The sequence below is a fragment of the Enhydra lutris genome, unplaced genomic scaffold (assembly GCF_002288905.1).
Source record: "Enhydra lutris kenyoni isolate GAN:26980312 unplaced genomic scaffold, ASM228890v2 scaffoldscaffold19, whole genome shotgun sequence".
Lineage (NCBI taxonomy): Eukaryota > Metazoa > Chordata > Mammalia > Carnivora > Mustelidae > Enhydra > Enhydra lutris.
The window spans coordinates 13,664,846-13,683,788 of record NW_019154103.1 but is presented as its reverse complement, the minus strand read 5'-3'; the positions used below and the strand labels follow the sequence as shown (position 1 = coordinate 13,683,788).

General features: G+C 35.4%; 1 protein-coding gene across 9 annotated transcripts in view; it reads left to right on the top strand.

Annotated features, from left to right (window-relative positions):
• The first annotated feature begins 1,659 nt into the window (after nt 1-1,659).
• LOC111148445 (myocyte enhancer factor 2C) overlaps nt 1,660-18,943 on the top strand; it is a 103,598-nt gene continuing 86,314 nt past the window's right edge. For 2 of the 9 annotated variants that reach the window (XM_022504993.1, XM_022504990.1), the window contains exon 1: nt 3,735-4,080. In XM_022504993.1, the coding sequence (XP_022360701.1) occupies nt 4,027-4,080 (54 nt within the window). In that variant the 5' untranslated portion in view covers nt 3,735-4,026. Of the gene's footprint in view, nt 2,066-3,732; nt 4,081-18,943 lie in introns of those variants that run through there. The other 7 variants (XM_022504991.1, XM_022504994.1, XM_022504995.1 and 4 more) reach the window with 7 other exon arrangements.

Sequence of the window (18,943 nt, the reverse complement as noted above, 5' to 3'; positions counted from 1 at the left end):
TGCCTCAAAGGGTAAATTAAGATTATATGGCTGCATTAGCTATGTCAGATGATTTCTGTGAGGCATGACAAAGGTAATTGTGATATATCTCCTACTTCACCAAAGGGAACTTGTTTGTCTTCTTATTTTTATTTCTTAAAGAAATCTTAACAAAATATTAACCTAGAACTGAAATGGATTTTTCTTAGGTGTTTTAAAAATAGAAATAAAAAATTGAGTCCCCATGTCTGGATTTTCTGTCATTGTCCCTTATCTGAACCTCTCAAAGGCCTCTCTGTGTATGGTGTGCAGCACAGCACACTCAGACAGTTCTGCTCAGAGAAGGAAGTGAAGAGTTTTGGTTCCCATTTTACACTTCTGGAACAGTTTAGGGAAGGAAGCACCTTTACACCTTTTATTGTTCGTGGTTGCTGACATCATATCCTTCCCTGACCAGTCTGTGCGTGTTTCCTGCCATTCTGTCAAGATTCTTCTGTGTTACAGGGAGGGATTTGTGGGAGGGAGGGAGGGAGGGAGAGAGAGAAAGGAAGGGAGCAAGAAAGAGTGAGGCAGGGAAGGGGGGAGGAGGTGTGTGTCACTCAAGGGAACTTGTTTGTAAAGAGAGAGCTGGGGTAGGAGAAGGATCTTTAGCATCTGTCCACAAGAAATTCTTCTCAACTTGGGTCTCAAAACCACTTTGCCTTCATCTGTCTGCTTATGCCAAACTCAAAGTGAACAGAAGCCTTCCATAATGAAGTTCCCCTTTTTAGTAAGCAGCCTGATTTTATTTTTCTTATATTTAGGTTGACAAAAAGAAAAAAAAAATGCAGAAGACTGTAACTCTATAGAGTGTAACTGTGGTAGAGCATTTCTTTTTCTTTTTTTAATTACTGATTGTTTCTGTGTAGCTCTGTCATTTTCCAAGAATGCTGCTTTCATGTGGAAAGAAGTAGCGGCAAGGCTGCTGGAATTATTTTAAGCTTATGGTTGATTGTACATAATGAAAGTTCTCAGCATAACTTGAAATTCTACTACATGTAGTTTACCTATTCTTTTCTTCATGTACATACAAAACAATTTTAAAAACTACTGAAGTTTTTTAATCTCCTTTTCAGCTTTTCTAGGCCTCCTACAAATTAATACTTGAAACTGACCTTACAATATAATTTTGGCATAAAAATCAGCTTAGAGAAGTAGTTACGCCAAGAAAACAACTACTGAGCTATTATTGACCTTCCTAAACTCTTTGAGTTTTTACTGACAGCCTTGAAATGTGGTGATCCATAATCAAATGTTCTAAGGCACGTTTCGTGACATATTTTACTTCATGAAAAAATCGCATCATCACCGCGTAGTAGTCTGCATATGTACATAATAATATCAAGTTTTGCATTTTAAAAATGCTCAGAAGGCAACACTTCAAGAAATATTCATTTTTATGGAAAACAAGAAAATATTTTAATTTTACTGAAATTTAAACTTGTTTCTCTTTACATTAGCTTGCATATTTCAAGAAGGAAAATACATCGAATGGTATTTTCACCGACTATATTATATATATATTTGATATACGCATACAAATTTTTTCAGGCAAAATATTTCCCATCCTTTTTTCTTCAAGAATTAAAAAAAAAAAAATCCTTGCTCTGCTCTTTTTAAAAGTGTTTCTCCTTTCAAAGTTGTGAAATACGGGGTGGTGAGGTGTAGGAACTCTTCTAAGTTTGGCTCATGAGTTCTCTCTCTGCCTTTCTGAAGAGACTTTTCTCGAGGGATGCTTCTCTGCTTGTTTGGTTATTTGTATTTTGAAACCAGGATCTGTCGAAGTTCTTGTCTTCCCCGCCTTGTCACCACACTCTAATCTGTTCACCCTGACCTTCCACCTTAAAGTGAATAAGCGCTTAGGCAGGCATAGTCCTGTAAGCCGATAGTGCCATCGGCCTCAGCCAAATGAAAAGAAAGGAAATTGTCCCATATGCGTTTGTGGATTCATGGGTTGGCTTTTTTGTGATAGAGGAAGCCTGTCTGTCTCTGTGGGGTCTTGCACATGCATGGGAAATGCCATTCTAACGGGCCGCTTGCTTCTAAGGTAAGACTATAGGAAACACAGGAAAGTTGCCCAGTTGAGTGATATTTAAGACGGTTTCTAAAAATAAATAGATGGACAGTGTGTGGCAACGGTGAATATATAATGCAACTGTGCTTTGTGAAGGTTTCATATTTTAATGTGATTTTAATGTTTTATTATAGCTAATTTTTTCATGTGTATTTGTCAAATGTGTGTTATTTATATAACTCTTTAAAACTTTTGAACTACTTCCAACATTTAAAATTGCCGCTGAGTAGTAATTTTTGATGAGCACTGTGTGGTCATGGTGTTACTCAACATATATAGTATTCCCAAGGGCACAACTGAGCTGCAGTTTCATAGAAAGGCATTGGGCAAAAGAGAATGGATGGTCTTAGTATTTAAGCAGCGCTTAATCCACCAGAACTAATTATATCATAATAGCTTCTGCAATTAGATAATCACAGAAAATTTTAATTTAAAGAAATTTACTCAAGGTGATAAAGAATTTAGAAATTAAATTAAAGAAATTAAAAGACAGCAGATGATCAGACCAAGTGTGTAACAGCTTTCCTGTTCCAATAACTTTGATTTAGAGCCAAATAATCTATTAAATAGCCAGGACATTGGCTTAGCATTACATAATACATGTGGGAATTTCTCAGGTCCCTCATCAGACACCAGCTAAAACAGGGAAATTCTGAGCAATGTATAAAGTAGTTGCATTCTTTGACATAAAACTGGATAGAATAATTGAAGCGGTTGCTTGCAAATCTAGAATCCAATGTGGAATGCTTTCTTGTTAACTTCCACATTTCACGGCAATTCATTTTCATTATGTTCAAATGTTTTCAGATATAATTTAAAACAAAGTAAAATATATACTTTTAATACTCGGGTTCTCTGGGTTTATTTTATATTATTGATGATCATTTCTTTAATTTTAATTCATGACCTAAAGGTATCTAGTATATAATACTGGGCTTCTGTAATTTTGTATGTTACTCCCCAAAGATATATGATATGTCTTTTTTAAAATATTTAAATTTAGAGAACTGATGGCTTATTATAAAAAGTGTAGTTATAAAAAAGTATCATTATAAATGGAGTAATACTCTAATTTTTTGCACCATTTCTTTTCTGTGAATGATTATCTTTTTTGATTCTTGTATTCAAGATATAGCTTAAGGGCTTTCAAGAGGAAAAGGAGATCTCACTGCTGATAGCTGCTTATTATGTAAGATTAAATATCCCAATGTATTTTTACAGTGTTCTCAGAGCAGTGACTTTTTAAAAATAAGATTAAAGGATTTAGATTTAAATTAGTTGACATTTACATATATCAAATAGCGCTTTCATAATAGTCCATCCTATTTGCATAACGAGGGGACGTTATCACCTCTGCTGTCAAAACAGGAGATTGTTTTCCCTTCAGAAATGAATTAGCTGCCCTACTTAGCATACACAGGTACATAAAGGTTCATTAACTCTCTGATTTAGGTAATTTTTCATAATGGAAGGGTGAAAATAGTCACCTAATTTCATTAAAAAATATTAAGGAACTCATTGCAAAAGATACATTTCAAGTGTTGGGCTTTGAAGTATAGTTTTTGCCATTTAAATGACTTGTTAAATTACTTATGAGATTATTTTGATTATAAAAACAAACCGTTCCTTTTTAATATCCTCCTACATGGGATAGACCATGTGCTTTTAGTACTTATTTTCATTCATTTGATTGGCTTACTTTCATATAGTTCTCTTTTTAAATTAGAATATGATCGCTCTTATGAAACCGCCTTTCTGTTAAAGTGGTATTTAATTTTTCTCTTTCTTCCAGCAGGAACGAATGCAGGAATTTGGGAACTGAGCAGTGCAAGTGCTGAAGAAGGAGATTTGTTTGGAGGAAACAGGAAAGAGAAAGAAAAGGAAGGAAAAAATACATAATTTCAGGGACGAGAGAGAGAAGAAAAACGGGGACTATGGGGAGAAAAAAGATTCAGATTACGAGGATTATGGATGAACGTAACAGACAGGTGAGTGGGGTAAACTTTTTCCTGTATCATCATTTACATGGACTATTTATTACATTTTCCCCAGGTATTTTAAAGATACTGAAAACATTGGAACTTAGAAACATCCATTAAGAGAAGTTTCAGTGAATTAAATGTGGCCAGTTTAAATGCTAATATTCTATCATATGTAAAGGGGGAAAAAATCACCTTGTCTGTTAGACAAATAGTTTACATATTAATGATTGTTCACTTTTTATTTCAACATAAATTTTGAATGGGAATTGTACTTCTGTAATACAAATACCTTAATGATTAAGAGTTAATAAGCATAACATTGTTACACTGCATGCATCATCAAACAAAGATATTCTTACATGCATAGGAATGAGTCCTTTTGTGGTCATCCATTTAAAGGTTTAGAATATAGGCTTATAAAAACAGCTTTCATTGTATTCACAGTAAAAGAGACTTTGAAATGTATCCAAAATATTTAGCATTGCACTGACAACAACAAACATCCTCACAAAATATTAGTAACTTAAAACATATATATAATATATATAAGTATATTTATATAAATATATAATAACACACATATAGGCAAAAACTATTAGTTAATTCACACCATTATCTTTAAACCATGAATTTGATAAACAAAGAGGCAAATGATGTTACAGTTTTTTTCTACAACTCCATTGATAATGCTGTATGATCCCATTAATCTATCCTAAAGATTTTATATATCCAAATGCTCTCTATTCAGCAAAGACATGTATATCATAAATATCTGTGATTTGACTATTTTTCTTCACTCTTGGGGAGAGTGCATTTAGTTAGGTGATATAAGGAGAGTTGGGTGGTTTGTATGCATTCTGATGTTAAATTACAAATAATGGGAGAAATTATGGTAAAGCCAGATTCCAGCCATTATAAATGGATAATGGAACGTGGAAAACAGGCATTCCTTGACCATGGAGAGAAGAATGTTTTACCTGTTGCCCATTTACTCTCGGGAAAGAGCTAAGAGGATAACCTCCGATATGCCCTCACCAGACAATCCCCCAAATAAAGACACTCTAGCTCTCCAGTTGTCCCTTTCTGTCTTATTGGAACTTCAAGTGAGACTAGAACTAATACGTGGTTTAAGTTTTTTTATATGTTTTCCAGTTTTATTGAGAGGTAACTGACATACATCACTGTATAATTTTAACACAGACAGTGTGTTGGTTTGATTTACATATGTTGTGAAATGATTACCACAGTAAATTCAGCTAACATCCTTCATCTCATATAGATACAATAAAAAGAAAATAAAGAAGAAAAAGGGAAAAAAGTTCTCCTTGTGATAAGGACTCCTAGGATTTACTCTCTTAGCAACTTTCCTTTATATCATACAGTGGTGTTAACTATAGTCACCGTGTTGTACATTACATCCTTAGTACTTACTCATCTTGTAACTGGAAGTTTGTACCTTTTGACCACCTTCATCTGTTTCTCCTTCCTCCCACACTCCTCCTCTGATAATCGCAAATCTGATCTCTTTTGGTGAGTTTGTTTTTTAGATTCTACATATAGATGAGATCATACAGTCTTTTCTTTCTCTGACTTACCTCACTTAGCATAATTCCTTCAAGATTCATACATGTTGTTGCAGCTGGTAGGATTTCCTCTTTTTTATGGCTGAATAATGTTCCTGTGTGTGTGTGTGCACGTGTAACCACTTCTTTATTTGTTCATCCATTGATGGACACTTAGTTGTTACCTGTGTAAATTATAATGAATAGAAGTTGTTCTTTATGCCATCAAAGCCAGTATGTCATTAAGAGATAAAGAAACTTTTTAAATTTAAATTTTTGTAAATTTAAATTATTGTATTTAAGGTACATATGACTTGAACTATTTTTGGCTGAAAATTGAGTTAAAGGATAAATAAAGGTTTATGATGGATTTCTTCATTGTTTTCCTACATGTTGTTTATTGCTATGGGTCAAGCCAAAAATAGCAATTCTGTCAATATAAAACCACAGTATTTTTTAGCTGGCTTACAACTTGAAATTAAGATCGAAATATTGAACACCATGTACCGTTGACTCTTTAGACTGTTATTTGGACTAAAATCCATTTGGAGTATAGTCAGAAATTATATGAATTAGTACCTACATTTCATTAATAATGCCAGGTAATTTTTAGTTTCATGAAATTCATTGTATCTTCCTTTTGCTTACAAAGACAGAAGAAAATTTTTGTAGGTTGAATTCATGGAGTTTTCATTATGCTTTATAAAGGAACATAAAATTCACACAAGATGCAAGAATTTTAGCACATACTTTTGAACTAACAATTGAACATCTTTTCTTAATTTAAATATGGCTGTGTCTACAATTGCTGTTACTCTCATCCATGTCAGAAGTCTTAATAGTTTTAGAAGAAAAATTGTTTAAATTCAGTTCAGTCATAATTTTTTTTAATCCTGATGATGAATTCCTTGATTTTATTCTATAGAAATTTAGGATCTATGTAGTCTTCTCCACACTTGAGGTACAGCAGGCCCTTCACTCATACTCTTAAATCAAATTGGTAAAATTGAAAACTGCCATGTTTTAGTGTGTATTTCAGTGATTATTTTAGATGGCTATTGACAGTCTCCAACATCCATCTTACTTATACATGTTTGTTATGTGTACCACTCACCTACTACAAGAGCAGTCCTGAGAGCCTGAAAGATGTAGGTCACTTATAATCAACACTAACAAATCTGCAGGAACAAATCATCCCAAGTGCGGAGGCACCCCTGGCCTGGGCTTCCTTTAAACTATGTGTTCATGTGTTGAAAAGAAAAATGGTAACTGTTTTGCTCTTTTGAAGCTTCCCCCACTGCAGACTCCCTAATAGAACCTCACACAATGGTTCGCTGTCATCTTTTCTTAAGAAGTAGTAAAAGCCTGCTCTGCCTTTGCAGGTGTTTATTTAGCTATACAGAAAACAGGATGTGTTTTTACAGAATAAGAAAGAGAGGCATAAAAGTGTGAAATGAAATATTATAAAGCTGATGTGTAAGTTGAATATCATCAAGAATTAACATTGCTATAAAACAGAGCAGCTAACTATTTAAATTGAATTTTATCCTTCCTCTGCCTTTCATAATGGAAGTAGGGAGAACAACTAAAATTCAGAAACTCCAGGTGTATACATATAATAGTTTAAGAGAAGGAAAAAATTAACAGCTCTTTTTATTCAAAATTTGTCCAGAGTTTCTGAGTTTATGAAAACTACTTATTTCTCAATTTCTCACTTAAACTGGATGGATTTCTTAAGCCAGTATGTAAAAATAAATAAAATCATAAATTTTTAATTAATCTTAAAGAAATTTTCAGTCAGCTTAATAAAAGCAACATGCACCAAGAATTACATATGTATTATTTCATTTATAGTTGAATAGCTCATTTATTTATTAAATCAACAAATAGTATTAGATTGCAGCGTGCCTGACATTAAGTATTCATGGTAAACCAGACAAATCTCATACAGTTTATCATCTGCCACAGAAGTCAACAAACTTCTCCTATAAAGGGCCAGAAAGCAGATATTTTTGACCTTGTGAGCCAGTCTGAATAAAACTTTACTGACAAAAATGGAACAAGCAGTACTGGGCCAGAGTTTGTGGATCCCTGGCTTAGTGGGATGACACAGAAATGAAATGTGCAAATATATAATACAAATGTTGTAAATAACGTGCTATGAGTGAAATTATCAAAGTGCTATCAAATTATAACAAGAGGTGCTTTATTTAGATTGGGGATTAGATGAAAGGTGTCTCTGAGGAAATGCTGAAAGATGGGAATGAAGACATGAGTCAGAGTTAGGCAGGTGACAACATTCCAGATGGAACAATATTTGCAGAGCTCCTTAAGAACGGAAAGAGCTTGCTAAGGAGCCAAGGGAAAGCTTGTGGAACTTGAGTCTGATGTGTATGACTTTAGAGAGATGAGAGAAAAGATTAGATGCTAGGCAGGGCTCAGATCAGGCAAAGCTTTGAAGTCAGATAGTAATAGTAGGTGGTAGCCAAGATTCGGAGCCCACATCTTTCAGATTAAAAAAGTAAAACAAAACATGCTTTTCTCAATTATGTCATGCTGCATCCTGTGTAATATAATGGCTAAGAGCATGGTTTTGTGTCTTTGCTTTTCCCAATTACATCATACTGCATCCAGTATAACATAATGGTGAAGAGCATGGTTTTTAGACACACACGAACCTAGTTCCGGTCCCAGTTCTGCCACCTACTAGCTGTATTAACCTCCAGCATGTGCCTTAACCCCTCTGAGCCATGTCAGTTCCCTCATCAGTAGAGTGAGGGTTAAAAAATTGTACCCAGCTCTTCAGGTCACTGGGATAATCAAATTAGGGGATAAATATAAAGCATCTAACATATAATAAATGCCCAATAAATGTATCAATTAGCTGTTCCTATTAAGACTCAGGCTCTTTAAACCATTAGCTGTTAAAAGTTAATGTGACTTCCATCAAAACAGCTCCCGTGCTGTATCACACCCTAGAGTCATACCTGAACCTTCATTTCAAGAGGGTTTTACCTTTAAAACTATCAGGAAGCTGGAAGGAAAAGTGGAACAGAGCAGAGCAGGAGCACAAAGGAGGCTTTGAAAGCTCACTGGGAGTGAGAGAATCCTTTCGGAGCAGGAGCAGCTGATGTCAGAGGATGGCTCCTGGACCAGAAGGAGAATCACAGACATTTGTAGGGCAGGGCTTGTGACAAGGATGGGAAGCAGTAGCTTTCGAAGCTCTATGCTTGTGGGACTTCTTTTCAAATGTATGTTACTGACCAAGTTATTTTGAACTACTTACCACTGTTTTTATCACTTCAGCTTCCAGCTTATTCTAACACTACAATTTCAATGTCTCCATCTGCATTCTTTGTTTCTACCCTCCTGAAGTACCTTCAGCAATCAGGCAGTAATGTTACTACCCTCCTTCATATGGTCCCGATAAATACGCCCCTGAAAAAGCCAGATTTTTTTAATGAGTTTTGTTTTTGTATGACTCTTTTTACAAACAGAATAGACTTAGAAATTTGTGATTTCAGTTGTATCAAGAAGAAAGTAATATAAAAATTAGGCTTGCTTAACCTAAACATGTTTATACGTGTATGATTTTATTTTAAATTTTCAGCTTCTCCACTTTGAAAGGATAAGAGAGGTAAATCCAAATGCATTTGTGTGACTTGTTATAAAAAGGCATTTAAATGTTTGAATAATTATAAGGGAAAAAATATTTGCCAAATAACTCAGGGTCTAATATAGTAAGTTAAGGGAAAAAGATTTTTAAATGTCTTAAGCTCTCTTCTATCAGTTCTGGCACACTAATGGTTTTTGCCAGCAAACAAAATTTCATGTAATTATCAGTGCAATAACTGGAGCACAAATTAAAGACAATTAGCAGCATTCTCCTGTTAATAGAACAAGAGAATCCCCTTATGACTAAAAAGAATTCAGAGATCGTAGCTGTTAAATTTTCTCACTTTTTCTCTTTTCTTATGTCCCTATGTCAGTTTCTCTGTACGACTTATAAATTGCCTTAAATGGGCTTAGAAAAAAATCCTGGAGAAATATGTTCAGTGTAGATACAACGTCTGAACAGTTTCTACAGATGGATGTTTTTAAACTAAATCTGATATTTTTTAAAGTAAACTGAATAAAAGAGATTTACTTATTTCCTCAAATGACTCTGTTTTAAAAAGAAACGAATGTTACTCCTTACTTTCTCCTGTTTTCCACTATTTTATGCAGTTCTTAGAATTTAAGCTGTAATTTCAGCGGAATTTTTACTGTAGTGTTCCTTCAAGGTGGTATCCAGAATACCAGCAAATAAAAGGCTAATTATAGTTCTAAACTTGAGAGTAACAACCTACTAACCTACTCTTTAAATGTAAGGAACAAGATAATTTAGAAAGACAAATAAATTGCTTCAGGAAGTAACTTTGTGATGAATCCTGAACCATGAGTCAAAGAACAGAGTAATCTAGACATATACATTTTCTTTTGTCATTTGCACAAACAGAATTTCCAGAATCATTAGTTGTTTGTATGCATACCAAGTAAGTATATATTATTAGAGAGGAAATTATACATAAGATACTATCAGAGAGTTATCCATGTTTCTCAATGAATGTCTGGAAACTTGTTTTAAATCAGGTGAATAAAAAGTTCAAAAAAATCACAAAAGTGTTGATTTAAATCTAAAATAAAATCCACAAATACTTCATAATGATGATTATTATGCCTTTTTCCCCCCTCAGTGTCATTTCTTAACAGCTAACTGCTTCCCCTAAACTTGGTTTTAATATATAAAATTAGGGTGTATCATAGTAACATATTAGCACATAGTAGTACATTTCAGAATTGAATTATAGGGTCTATTGATGCGTCCTGTGGATGCCTACTTCAAGGTTCCCCATGCACATAAGTTAGATCATTCTTTCATTTATCTTAAAATCACCAAAGGGAAGGGGTGCCTGGGTGGCTCAGTGGGTTAAAGCCTCTGCCTTCCACTCAGGACATGATCCCAGGGTCCTAGGATGGAGCCCCGCATTGGGCTCTTGGCTCAGCAGGGAGCCTGCTTCCCCCTCTCTCTCTGCCTACTTGTGATCTCTCTGTCAAATAAATAAATAAAATCTTTAAAAAAAAAAAAAATCAAAGGAAAAAGTTTTGTTCAGAGAGCTGGAATTACTAGTGATTGAAGAGACTGAGAAAGGAAACCAAAAGGAAAAAAATATACTTTTGAGAGTTTCCAAATCAAAGAAAGCAGTAGCTAGAGTGCTCAGATGTACATTTAACAGCTATGACATCAGGTCATTCGTTTCTATTCTATTCCTAGCAATTTAAAAACAATTCACAAATGGTCTCCCGTCTATATGGTTGAATCCTAGAGATAGCACGCCACACACTTACTATGCATCCCCTACATGTGGGATAGTTTATATTTGTATCAAATAGATCTATTCCTTTACTACCAGAGAAGTACTGTCTCAGATGCTCTCAAACTCATTCATTGGCTTTCCTTTGATAAGGAATCTAAGAGAGGCCAAAAGTTGCACAAGGCAAAAGATAACAGTTTCCTCCATGTACTTGAGGGCTTCAAGATGTTTTGTTGTTTCAGTTCTGATTTGAGTATCTCATACCATTTCCATTTAAAACCATCATTTAGAAAAATCCTGATGCTTGTATTTATTGTATCTCAATGATTTTAAGTAGAAAGTTGGGATTGAATGGACCTTCCACCTCTGCAAATGCACGCACACCCCATTCTGTCTGTGACAAGTCACCTTTTGCTTTGCAAATGCACAAACGCTGTGACATTGTATTACTGAGAAACCAACCCTAAAAATATTAACATTATAAATAGACCACATAAACCAAGAGGTTTTTCCAAACTGTAGATTAAAGAACATGTTGCTGATTTTTTCAAAAACTATGTCCTTTGCCGTCTAGACCTCCTCTAACATTGTAATTTATTCATTCAAAATGACCTCCTTTAAAAATTATTATGATAATAGTATTTTTAAAGTTTACATCCTCACAGACTCTAATTGAAGAAGGTATGGCAATGCCCCCTCCTCACTCCAGAATAATAGCTTTGGTTTAAAAAGAAAAATAACATAATTAATTTGAAGTAAATGAAATTCCATAATATGGAATATATATACTTGCATTTCTTTTGAAATAAGTTGAACCACTAATAAGAATAAGAGAACCACTGTAAATGTTCGGAATTTTTACTTTTAATTTTAAGTTGGAACAGTTTAGCTTAAGAAATCACTAACATTTAAATAACATTTCAACAAACGCAACTGTTTGGAAACTACAACGGAGACAGCCTCCTGCCTTCTGTCTTGCGAGGATTGATTTGGAAGGCCCTGAGGGAGAAAATATTGGAGTTAGGAGGTAAAACTGAAGCCATCGTGGAAAGGAAGAAGTTACACTCTTCCTGTTATGACAGGAAACGTAGACAAATGTGCTTCCTGAGCATTTGCTCAGCAGGGAATGAAGTAGTCTTTGACCTTTACCTTAGGTACATTTTGGCTTTGTTAAACTAGTAAACATGTTTTTGCCCCCAAAATATTAGTCTGGTTTATTTGATTCTTCTCAGATTCAAATGATACATTTTAGGTATATGAGGTATAAAGAAACAGAGGTATTTATTTTGTGACTGCATCCACAGATTGAATTTAGAACATAAATCAGCCTTTTAACGAACCAAGGAGACCTGAATGGCGCATATAAAAAATTAAAAACATACTGCATTATAGCCCTCTCTTTTTAAAATCCAGAATACTCTTAGGCTTAAAAATGGGCTACAATGAAATCTTTTAAATCCTGGTAAGTTTAATAATTGTAGATCATCTTTCTTCCTTTTCCTCCTACAGACAGATATATCAGAAATCAGCTACTACAAGTTTTAAAACCCAAACCCTGTGAGTTTGTGAGTAAACACTAAGGTTTATTCATATGCATTCAATTACTTAACTTTAATCTAACTCATTGTTCAATATTTTTGCCCAAGAAGTGTACAGTGCACAAAATTTAAGAGTTTTATTTGGAGGGTATGGGGTTGACTTAGGTGAGGGGTTGGTAGAGTTCTAAATTCCACACACTACATTCGCTATTTTAATCTTTTTATTCTGTTCAGAGTTTTAGGAACTACTGCTTGAAACCCCTTTGGAAATCCTGCTACATTGCAGCGAAACACGGCTCAATTTGCTTGAGGCTAATGAGGACAATAGTCCTCTTTGCAGCAGAACACACTGCTGTCTCATCCTCGCAAGTTATGCTGGAGGGTTACAAGCACATGGTAGCAGTCTGCTTAAAAGAGTCCCTCACTGCTCTTTAAAGAGCCTTTCATTTACGATGGCAGGCCCCGTCATTGTATAAAGGAGCGCTTGTCTAGAACACAAGTCTGCAGTGGCATTGCTTCCTCCCACCGAGAGTAATCATCAAGCCTAAAGCTCGCAAGCCTTTCTAATGACAGACTGAATTAAACAAAATAAAATTGAAGAGGAATAGTTTAGAACAGTTGTACCATTACTTACTGTCAGGAACAAGCCAGGGGAAGAAAAAGAGCATTTAAGAGGGCATTTCCCTTTTTTTCAATTAGAGATTGTCGCTGCAGACTCTTGACTCCATCCCTAACCCATTAAACACATAGGAAGACTGCGTGGCTGTGGATTAGAGACTGCATTGTATCTGTGAACTGTCCGTCTTGTCCCTCATTAGTCACTCTGTTTCCTTAACCAGGAGGAAACTGAGAGATTATCTATGCTGGGGGTAAGGAGGAATGGATCTAAAATATTGTCATAGGATGAGGGTTATATTTATCATGACTCTAGTTGGACAAAAAAAAAAAAAAAAAAGAGAGAGAGAGAAAACCTCAAAACTTTGAAAGTAGAATTCCTTGGATACATTTGTCCCAAATACATTGTAAAACAAAGACACTAATAATTACTTTATGATTTAAAGAAATGAGTAAAAAGTTCTCCATTCATTGAGCAGTTCAATTAGGATTCAGCTGACCATATTCCGAGTGATGGAAAGAAGTGTTAGGGACCCATAGATAAAATGATGGTTGCTTCCCTTAGTAATGCATTGCAAGTTGTTTTTTGAGTTTGGACTCAGTTATTCTTGTAGATGTGAGCAGTTGCTCTTTCCAAAGGTCTTTTCTTTCATTTATGTGGAACTTTCCTGTAAAGTGCAAGTACTCCCACAGTTACTATGGCAGGAAAGTTCTCCTAAGGTAACTTTATGAACAGAGGCGAGATTGGGGGTGAACGGAGCAGACACACATGTGGCATGGAGACTCATTATTAAATGTCCTTTCCGTTACATAGTAGTCAAACTAATCTCCCTGCCCCGTAGGAAATGGTACAGAACTTGTCCTCTGTTTTTAGAACTTGATATTTACATTGCCTGTGTGTAAGTCGGAGTCCCACCTTTTTTTATTCCGCCTGTAAACAGACCTGTATTTTTTACCAACCAAAATGTTTCTCATTTTGTGAAATTTAAATAAACATTCATAAATATAGAACTACTGCATGCCCACTAGTGTATACATGTGGTTCCCACTAGCTTTAGTGGGAATGGCTGGAGGTCTTGAGGGCAGAATTGGCTACAGTGTCCACACAAAAAGAGCTTTGATTTATTGTCAGAATGCAGAAGCCAACTTCTTCTCAATTTTTGTATTGTTAATATTTTTTACTTTAACCTAGAGAGCTATCATTACATTAATTAATAAGTTATGCACTACTTTGCTTGTACTCATCAGAATTGCTGACAATTCTTAATGTATGTATGCTGCTCAGCAAACAGTTGATGGGATCCATGCTGTGCTGAATGTCAGCCCCTGAAATGCCTAGTTATCTAAAAGAAGGAACACTGACTAATGGAATGGAGAATGAATTTTGTGTGAAGAGGGTTCTATTTCTAGTTTAACCAGGAACTAGTTTTGTGACCTTGGATATGGCAATTCATGTCTTTGTGTACAGTGTCATCTAAGAAATGGGATGATGAACTGTACCATATCCTAACTTGAAAGAGACACTGTCAAATGTAGTGAGATAACTTATTATAAGGTCTTTGAACTTATTAGAAAAAAGTCACCAGATAAAGTCAACACTTATCTAAAAGCAATTATAAGAAACAAATCCACACACAAATTTTAACCCAGTCTGATTTCTCTACTATTCAGTTTTATCAAATGCATGTTTTCCCAGTAAATTACTATGACAAAAAAGAAAAATAACAATATGAAATTTTCCTGTCTCAGTGGCAAATTTTCTATTAACATAGTTAGATCATGCATAGAAAGTTATTTTTAGTCATTCATTTTGGATTGCAAAAAATGTGTAATTCCTCCACCCATCTATCCATGCATTCATTCATCACATATTTAGCCAAGTATTGTCCTGGGACCTCAGAGTACAAGATTGGAAAAGAGATGTTCTAGGCTGTCAAGGGAAGTTCAAGGTCTAGCTGAGAGAGAAACTCTAGTCTAGACATAATAATGGTTAACACAAATTGTCAGGTTCTAGGACAGCAATCTTTTACAGTATGTGACAAGAAATAACTGAGCCCAGTGCATCAGAGAAAAAAATACTACCTGCCTTGTATAGTGTTTCAGTCAACAAGTCACTTACACTTTTATTACAGCCCTAGATTAACTCCCAAGACTCTGTAAGATGCCTCGTATAACCTTCATTTTACAGGGGAGGAAACCGGGGTTCAGATAAGTTAGACAGTTTACCCAAGAGCACACAGCTCGTAAGTGGCAGATCCTAGACTTGATTTTCAATTCTCATGTTTTTGTTTCTATGCCACACTGCTTCTTTAAAAACATTTTAATAAGATGAATTATCTCTACCGTTACTTTTCTATGCATTTTCAGCACTGCCCAGAATTTAATATTATAACTCAAATTCTTTACAGTCTTTGTAGCTCATCTAGCTACAAAAAGTGACAGTGTTTTATTTCTTGGAATATAGAAATCAGAGGTGATTATGATGCCATATTTATGAGATTGAGTAACCAAAACTTAAGGCATCCTATAGAATGAAACTGCAAAAATAGATTCTCGTTTTGAACCATATTACCATTCACTCAGATCTTCCCCTTGACCTAGAAGCCTGTGCTACCTAGGCATTGAATCTGAACATCTAAAATCTGAAATAAATATGTTAAAGGTTACTCTAGTCCAGCTTCCTGTTAATTCAGGAATACCTACACCTTCCTCGATAAACAGCTGTACTTGAACATGTTCAGGAATGAACTGCTTCCTACTTTATGAGCCTAGATCCACTCTCGCAATTCTCCTCACTAGACTTTCCCCCATTTTCAGCCTCTTTAAAAGATTTTCAGCAGGGGCGCCTGGATGGCTCAGTTGGTTGAGCATCGGGCTCTTGGTTTCTGCTCCTGGGTTGTGGGATCCAGCCCCCTGCGGCAGGCTCCAGGCTCAGCCAGGAATCTGCTGCTAAGATTCTCTTCCTCTGCTCCCACCGCCCCCCCCAGCGCACACACACACACACACACACACACACACACACACACACACTTGCGTGCACACTCGCTCTCTCAAATAAATAAATAAATCTCAAAAAAAAAAATAAAAGATTTTCAGCAGTGCTTTCTAGTTCTGGTCTGTAGAATAAAACAGAATAACTCATCTGCCTCTTTGTGTACCACAAGTCTTCAGATCTTGGAAAATGTTCAGCATATCACTTTTAACTATATTTCTCTGGATTAAACATTCCAGATTTCCTCAGTGATTTCTTTCTTTTTTTTTTTAAGATTTTATTTATTTATTTGACAGACAAAGATCACAAGTAGGCAGAGAGGCAGGCAGAGAGAGAGAGGAGGAAGCAGGCCAAGCAGAAAGCCCGATGTGGGGCTTGATCCCAGGACCTTGGGATTATGACCTGAGCCGAAGGCAGAGGCTTAACCCACTGAGCCACCCAGGTGCCCCTCCATCAGTGATTTCTAATGCAAAATGTTCTTAGATCCTACATCAACCTGTTTGCCATCCAATAGACACTGATTTTGTCAGTATCATCTTAAAATGCAATGCTCAGAACTGAATACTGTGCTTAAGATTAATTAGTACTAGCAAAAGATCATTAGAATTATTAATTCCCACTAAAACTTTAGCTCTTTGTCCCAAAATCAGCCACCACATTAATTTTCTTCCAACCCGAACCTGTAGAATTGTATTTTTAAAATATAAACGGAGACTCTAAAATTACCTGTATCATCATGCTATTTGTGACCAGCTTTCTAGTCTGTAGCAAGAGTTACAGATAGAGACTCTACCAAATTTATGTTAATACACTGGTCTGATAAGCATCTTCATTTAAACCAATGATAGAAATGTCCGAGACAGAAAAGTTACTGAACTCTGTGGCCCTTTACTAGAGACTTTCCCCTTAAACTTAACACTGATCAATCAATTCATATTTAAATCCTCTAAATTACTACTAGCCAGTCTCAGTTCTATAATATTGAGATGAGGATTTTATCGAATGCTTTGCCGAATACACGTTCTTTGACAATCTGAACTGGAAGGTTCAATAAATTCTTGCTCAAAGAATGCAGTCATTTTGAACTCTTAGATCCTGCCCCTTTATCTCTGTATCTTGTGACTATAAAATTAAATTTTTATCTTCACACTTTATCATCCTTCATGATGAGTCATCTAGGCAAGGAATAAAGCCCATTTTTCTCGGAACTTTTTGAAATGTCTTTTTTCTTGAAATCTAGAGCATATGTACATATGTATTTCTCTCCATTCTGTTGCTACTCTATTACAGATTCCAAAATGGTATAGTCACTCTCTCTCAAGATTCATGTTACTAACATATAAACTTTTTATTAAAACAAATACATATATCCAAAATCTCTTATTTTTGAGAGATTAAATGATCAAAAAGGTTAAAAAAGTACATTTAGCAGAAAATTTTATTGTGCCATTAAGACTATTTTTTTTTAAAGATTTTATTTATTTGACACAGAGAGAGATCACAAGTAGGCAGAGAGACAGGCAGAGAGAGTGGGGGAAGCAGGTTCCCCGCTGAGCAGAGAGCCTGATGTGGGACTCAGTCCCAGGACCCTGAGGTCATGACCTGAGCCAAAGTCAGAGGCTTAACCCACTGAGCTACCCAGGCACCCCAAGACTATTTTTTCTCTTGGTAGCAAATTTTTGTTGAAATTCTATGTAACTCAAGTTTTCTAAAAAGTCAACATAGGGATGCCTGGGTGGCTCAGTTGGTTAAGCCACTGCTTTCGGCTCAGGTCATGATCCCAGGGTCCTGGGATTGAGTCCCACATCAGGCTCCTTGCTCAGCGGGGAGCCTGCTTCTCTCTCTGCCTCTGCCTGCCACTCTGCCTGCTTGTGCTCTTTCTTTCTCTGACAAAAAGCATAAATAAATTAAATTTTAAAAAAAAAAGTCAACATAATTGAAAATTGGTTTCTCCCTCTAAAGCCTTAAGTATTCAGACCTTGAAACAGCTAATTTAAAAGTAAGCAAACAAAACAACAAAACCCCTACAGCAGATCCTGCTGAATAATTGTTAAAAAATCTAAATGAGCTCAATCTTTACAAAAGTTATTTTAGCTCAAAAGCTATAAAATCAAGGTTATCTTAATTTCTACAAAAAAAGGGGGGAAGTTCTTTGACTTCATGCCACCATTTTTTAGAACCTCATCTTTTTCATCAAATTTGGCCACAAACCAAATATTCAGACTTTAAAATAGACTATTTCCATTCCATAATTCACTATTTCAGCAAATGTTCATTGAGTGTCCACTGGTCAGTCTGGATGAAGCCACAGATGGGGTCTTTGGGGAACTTGAAAGCCAATAGGAGAGGCAGACTCATAAACAACCAACTCTATAATATTAGAAAAAGTCTCATAGTAAAGGTTTGTAAAAAGTTTTAGAGGATGACAATGAGGGAGGAATGAGTTTTTTTCCGAATATAACAATGAAAGCTTCGTAGAAGAAATTGGCATTTAAACTAATTTAAGCCTTGCAGCTTGATTGGGAGCCTGCCAGCAACCAGATGGAAAGGGGGTGGGACATAATACCACAATCAGCTTTCACTGAGTACAAGATAAGAAGTAACCAATATGGTAGGTTTCATTTCATATTCATCTTGATTCGGTTAACATCTACTATTATTTTTCTCGTTCAGTCTAGAGAAAAGGTTGGTCAGAAAACAAAAACTGAATTCACCTCTAACTCTAGAAAAAAGTACAATTTCAGATCATTACACATGACTGAAAATATAACACTATTAACTAAGTAATGAACTTTGCTTCAAATAAAG